This window comes from Triticum dicoccoides, chromosome 6A, assembly GCF_002162155.2.
Source record: "Triticum dicoccoides isolate Atlit2015 ecotype Zavitan chromosome 6A, WEW_v2.0, whole genome shotgun sequence".
NCBI lineage: Eukaryota > Viridiplantae > Streptophyta > Magnoliopsida > Poales > Poaceae > Triticum > Triticum dicoccoides.
Window position 1 is genome coordinate 112,574,737 of NC_041390.1, and position 6,211 is coordinate 112,580,947.

General features: G+C 46.4%; 1 protein-coding gene across 1 annotated transcript in view; it reads right to left on the minus strand.

Annotated features, from left to right (window-relative positions):
* Positions 1-5,162, minus strand: part of LOC119315388 — a 6,813-nt gene extending 1,651 nt beyond the window's left edge. Inside the window, exons 1-4 of the mRNA XM_037590012.1 lie at positions 4,710-5,162; positions 3,231-3,376; positions 476-644; positions 245-343 (exon numbers count right to left, since the gene is read on the minus strand). Of these exons, the coding sequence (XP_037445909.1) occupies positions 245-343; positions 476-644; positions 3,231-3,376; positions 4,710-5,096 (801 nt within the window). The 5' untranslated portion in view covers positions 5,097-5,162. The remainder of the gene's footprint in view (positions 1-244; positions 344-475; positions 645-3,230; positions 3,377-4,709) is intronic.
* Positions 5,163-6,211: the final 1,049 nt, after the last annotated feature.

Here is a 6,211-nt window from a genome sequence, read left to right on the forward strand (position 1 = left end):
AGCCCCAGTGCATGTAGCTCCCGCTTGCGCAGGGTCTGGGGAAGGGTCCGACCACTTTGGGTCTATTTTGCAAGTGTCACTTGACAATATTGAGCAAGCATTTAGGCGTAAAAACATGAAAGTTGCCTGTGATTCTCGAGGAAAAAAAAGTTGCATGCGCGCCGGATACAACTTATTATATAATAATATGCCATGGTAAAACTTTGTTCATATTTTGCCAAGGATTGAATAAAGCAAAACTTACAAACTTGCTCTCTCTAAAGTATTGAAAAAATTCCCGCCAATCATCACCGCCAGCTTTGCCTGCAAATATAATCAGTCCAAGGCCCACGGCAAAAATTACCTGCAACATGATTGGAACAGAATCTTCTCAATGATTGAAAAGGTTGACCAGGGTTTGAAGATACATTACTGATGTTGCGTGCTACTTAAATCAAGAGTATGAGAATGTAAAGACGCAAAAACTAGCACATACTCCTGCAGTTAGTTTAGATTCGAGAAATTTTAATGGCCATTGTCCAATTTCATCTTCATCAATGGCAGGTGGAGGAGGTTTCCACAGAACAAAGTAAGGAATCAACGCATATGCTCCTCCAATGCATGAAAGCACCAGGAATGGCCAGACTGGAATCTTGCTTTTTGAACTGCAATAACAAATTGCTGTAACATAAATAATACAGTGACTTAATAATAAAAGAAGACAACAATACAGATGGTTAACATCACATCTTTTATGTTTGTTTTGACATGTAGATCAAGAAATGCATTAACAAGAATGCTGCTAGTGCAAAATAATTACTTTTTCAAAAAGGAGGGTATCACCCCTGGCCTCTGCATCAATTGATGGACACAACCATATAATATTGATTATTTCTTGAAGCCAGGCAAAGCGTAACATCAATGTCAAACAAATCGGTTTTAAGAAAAAGGAAAAACCCGGGGCCGGCCAAAATGGATTTGCATCATGACAGGATCTCCACAGTTCTACAACTAACCTATGACAACAGACCAAATTAAACGGGCTACTCCTAGACAAAAGCCTTCAACAAGGGATCGACATACGTGCGCCGATATTGATGAGTTCAACCAAAGGTCAAACAAGGGATTTTTATCTCCTAAGTCTAGCTTTGGGCCAAGACCTTCAACAAGGACACGACGCTCGCACACTGACATTGCATGATCAAGCCGAAAAGGATAGACTGAGAGTTTTCACCGGAGTAAACGCATTCCTGCGACGAATCCATCATTTGCCATCATCCACTCTACCAGCTAACAACGTCTCGCTAGCCAGATCCTGGCGTGAGAGAACCCCAAGCCCACTGAAACTGCCAGAGAAGAAGCCAGATGCAGGTTCCACGTCGTCATATGCTTCTGGTCCCTGCCGCACCTCCTTTGATCCCCATCAAAAGGGATGAAAGGGACGCTTGGACGTAAGCTGGTCTTCCAACCAGGTCGTTGTTGTAGCCACTTCGCAAGTCGTCGTCGTTGCAGCTACCTCGCGAATCCGACTACCACCACCTTGAGGCCTTCACCTTGCCGTCCTCCAACACGACCCCCATCCGCATGGTCAGGCCCCTAGGCAGGGCCACGACGTCCCCTCCAGCACAAGCCCACGCCATCAGAGTCAGATCCGTGCCTCCGCACACTAGATATGGCTATACCCCGCGGGTTGATGGTGCCAGCGACCACGCATGCCTAGAACACCACGAAGCCCTTGGGGACGAACAACCCGGGCATGAGTTCCGGGTTGCGCGGCAGCTTCACGGTTGCCCTGCACACTGGCTCCATAGGTGACAGCCACGAGGTCGCACCACCAATGCATTGTCACGCGCATCCCCTGTTGGCAGCGAGACGTCGCGTCCAACCATGGCTCCCCACAGCGCTTCCTCAGGCAGCGCCGACGGTTGGAGCTGCAGCTACATCCAACGCGTTGTCATGTGCATCCCTTGTCGGTAGCGAGACGTCGCGTGCAACCATATCTCCCGCGGCGTTCACGACACCAATAGACATCATGTGGTATCCTGCAGCACGGCACAATACTACCCGGCCGACGAAATCCTCCTAAATGCGACAGCATGGCCCGGCTATCAATTATCAACAACGCCCTGCTCAAGGCAACGGAGCACCCTCGGTCTCCCAGCGATTGTACGAGGATTAGATAGAGGAGGAATTGGTGCAATGCGGTTTGTGTATTATTTAGAGTCGTGGGCGAGTATATATAGAGGTACAAGACATGGATGGCAAGATGGCTCCTAGAGATAAGATGGAAGCAGTTCCTATCTAATCCTGTGCAATCTCTAACTACCAAATATATTCTAGCACCCCCCTAGTCGTAGCGGCAGCATTGCGAACAACAGGAGCATCATGGACGGTCAGACTGGAGAGGAACCGAAGGTAGAGACCTACTTTCCTCCTATTGCTTTGCCTTATATAGAGTTTTACGAAGAGTTCGTGCCAAAACGGCCTATTGAACTTGCCCAACACGACACAACCCTGCTAGCCAGGTTTAAACACACAGGAAGGGATCAAATCCTAAACATATATGGCTATCTTCGAGATTACCTTATAACTTGACACCTCGGGTTAAACATTGACGGGAGAACCAACTGTGGTCGGATGGTTATGAGGGCAGTGGTACCCCCAGCCCACCAGGGATCAAACCCCAGGTTTGACGCTTTGGTGCCTCATAAAGGTGGAATGTTCTTTCACTGGGAGGCGTTGTTCGCGTCAGTAATGAGGTGTCTGTGGTGACTTCGTCAAGTTCAAGGCCCAATGGCTCAGTCTCTCAAAGGTGCTCATAGGGGTAGGGTGTGTGTACGTGCGTCCATAGGGGTGAGTGTATGTACGTACTCGTTACCATCGCTCATTATCTACCCAGCTCGTTAAGGGCATGCTTTCAGGATAAGCTAGCCTTTTTCCAAGGAACAGGAGCTTCGAGTTTTTGAGTTTTTTTCTAGTCCTATGATTACGTTCAAATCCAAAGAGAAGTGCAAGATGATTACATGAACATATGAGCAGCATGAGTACAGTGGATCTGATAAAATTTTGTAGACAGCCATTTTAATTCAGCAACACAACTTATTTCTATAATTTAAAAACAGCTACGTGAGCTAAACCATATATTAAGAAAAGCTTAAATTAAACTACACATTAAACATGGTATGGTTCTCTGCTGCAACTGTAGAGATAGAAAAGAGGAAGATTGTGACTAAATCTGCTGATCCATTTACCTTCTTCCAGTAGGAAGAAGCAACATGCTGTACACCAGTGGCCAGATTCCCATTATGTACCACAGAGACACAAGAACTCCGTTCATTCGAAAGCCATCATCGGCTTTAAGATTTAAAAGCTTCTCCAAGAAATATGTGTCCCTGTACTGCAACCAAAAGCAATTTAGAATTAGTAAGTGATTGTCAGATGCAGCAATACTATTCACATAAAGTGCCTTGTGTTACTGTAAATCCTGTTACAGATTATGGGTTAGATTAGTTTTACCATCTCTAAGTTGATTGCTAAACTAGACTAGGGGAGCGAGTAATTGTGTCACCCATAATTTGATTGCATGCTTGAATTTATGAAAATTATATCTATAAGATGGCATGCATCCTTAACACTTGCCCTGCCAAGGAGATTTGATCAATTCCCAGTTCTCCGCCATAAATCCTGAACCCTTTAATCTTGATAATTCAAACCCCACCTACAAAAATATGCCCCTTCCAATTATTTTGGAAATTGCCAATTGCTTCCACTTACAAAGCAGCTATGTCTTATGCTTCCCCAAAAATCCCAAGAAGACTACATTTTGGATCAATGCCATCACACCTAAGGACACATAGGGTTCCGGTTTTGAGGTAGTAGCCAAGTCTCATTCAAATGTGTAGGAAGCTCAAAGAGGGGCGAAGTCACCTCAATTTGGATGGCTCATGCACGTGCTCGTGCCATTGGTCCATTTGGTGAGTCATGATGATGTCCATGGGATGCTCCGCATCAATAATGGTTTAGCGTCTAGAGTCACAGACTCGTGATAATAGCCTAGCGGATCAAGGTACCGTTGTTCACTACAAGGACGTCTTCACAGATCAAAAACTTCACCGGTGGTGTGGTAAACTGTGTGGCTCATCTCAGACATGAATCTGTTTTTCTTTCCTTTTAGGGAGTGAGAACTCTGAATCTGTGATCAGCACCAATGGCCCAACCATCTCTGTTATCGATGCTGACCGTTGCCATGATCGGATTACCAAGAAAAATACACGCGTCTCACCAGGTAACAGCCAATCCAACCCAGATGGTTGCGTATTCTATGGGACAACATTGCCAGGGCAAAGACAACATGGATAACAGCATAGTGGTGTCCTAGCTTCTACCTCTTTGTATGACACTTCTGAATCTTGAAACTTTGCAATATATATAGATGGTTGTGTGAGGCCGGGGATATCTTCCTTTTCGAAAAGAAAACAAAATGATCTTAGCCTGCTATATCAAGATTCAAGACAGGGTTTATTAATCAGGATTCCTTTTTTTCCCCGGATATTAATCAGGATTCTAACAAGTAAGCATGTAGAACTGTCTCCTAGGCCCTAGCATTGCCACTGTACTGAAACAACGACTTAAATTCATCAAAATGCATAGCAATTGCCAATTGGCAGTTCAATGGTTGATAAGTTGCTTTCGAAGAATGAAGGGGTGAGAATATGCAGGACCGTACATACTGGCGTTTGGTTTGGTGCGAGCTGGAGGACGTAGTACATGAGCCCCGCCCATATCCCGAACAGCAGCACCGATGTTATCCAGTCGCTGAGCTGCCCGCCGCCGCCGCCGCCACCGCCAATCTTGGGGACGGTCGCCGTCGCTAAGTCGTTCTTGCTCTCTCTGTCCTGCTCCGCGGCATCGGCGCCCGGCCGGGAGGAATCCCGGCAGATCTGGGCCCAGCCCCGGCGCGGCGCGGCTGCTGCTCCTCCCCGCCCGGGCAGGAAGGTGGAGAGAGAGGCGTTGGTTTGGGTGACGGCGGCGGTTCTATCGAGGGTGAGGCGCCGCGGTTTGCGGAACGCCGGGAGGGGAGCGTGGCCGCAGGTCAGCATGAGGGAGGAGGAGAGCATGGTGGTGAGGTGAGCTCCGACGAGGAGGAGCCGGTGAGAGGAGGAGTTTTTTTTGGCTAGGATATAGCCAAGGTTTGTATTTCTTTGGATTACGTATCGAGCGGTTCAGATGGACGCATGTCGATGGGCTTTCAGAATTTTGGCCCTCCGTCACCAGAAAAATAGTGTATGTGTTATAAGTCAAAGTTAACTTTTTTTTACGGAAAAGCCTTCACGACGGCTTCATTACCTCAAATCAAACTTACATCATTTGCTAAAGCATTGAGAATAAAACTAGGAGGTGTATCCGACCGCACCGTCGGCATCGGATTACTCCTCCCATATAGCTAGCTAAATAATGGGCAACCATGTTTGTCTCTCTAAAACAATGTTCAACTGTAACCTTCCCAAAATCTTGTAGTAGATTACAACAATCGTCTAGAATTATTGTAGCCACCAGGGTGTACCTTTCATTCAACTTCAGAGCATCCGCGACGATCAAACTGTAGGACTGAATCATGATTTTATCACAGGCCTCGTATGAACAATCACATCAGCCACCGCTGACATCACATCAGCCACATGTTTCATTTGCGTTGTTGCTGCCGCAATGAACCTTCCGTCATGGTCGCGCATCACCATCTCACACGCTCCCGTGTGATCTTCCTCGGTGAAAGTTGCGTCAACATTCAGAATTTGCATCCCAGTTCTGCCCTCTTCCATGTCTTCTGACGATCCACCGGATTGGGTTTACTCGCATCACCAACATAGTTTAGTGACAATGCTCGGATCGCCATTGAAGTGCGAAAAGGGTTCTGGACTTGTTCTCCTTTGGCCATTTCCCTTCTTTGCCATCATAGGTACCAACAAGTAGAAGCGATGACCTCCAATATATCAACAATATCCATATAATTCCGACAAAACTTGTCATCGCACAGGAGAAATTCTATTACATTTGCGCCTTCTCTGTCTGTCGGTGTAGCTTTGTTAATTTCATCAAGGAGGCCTGTAGAGGATTGGTGTAACTCACGATATATTCATCGGGTGCGTATGCACGTATATATATAGGTACAAGGGGAGTCTAGACCTCAACTATACAAGGAAGGAGGTAGACTTGTTGTACAACACACATGCAA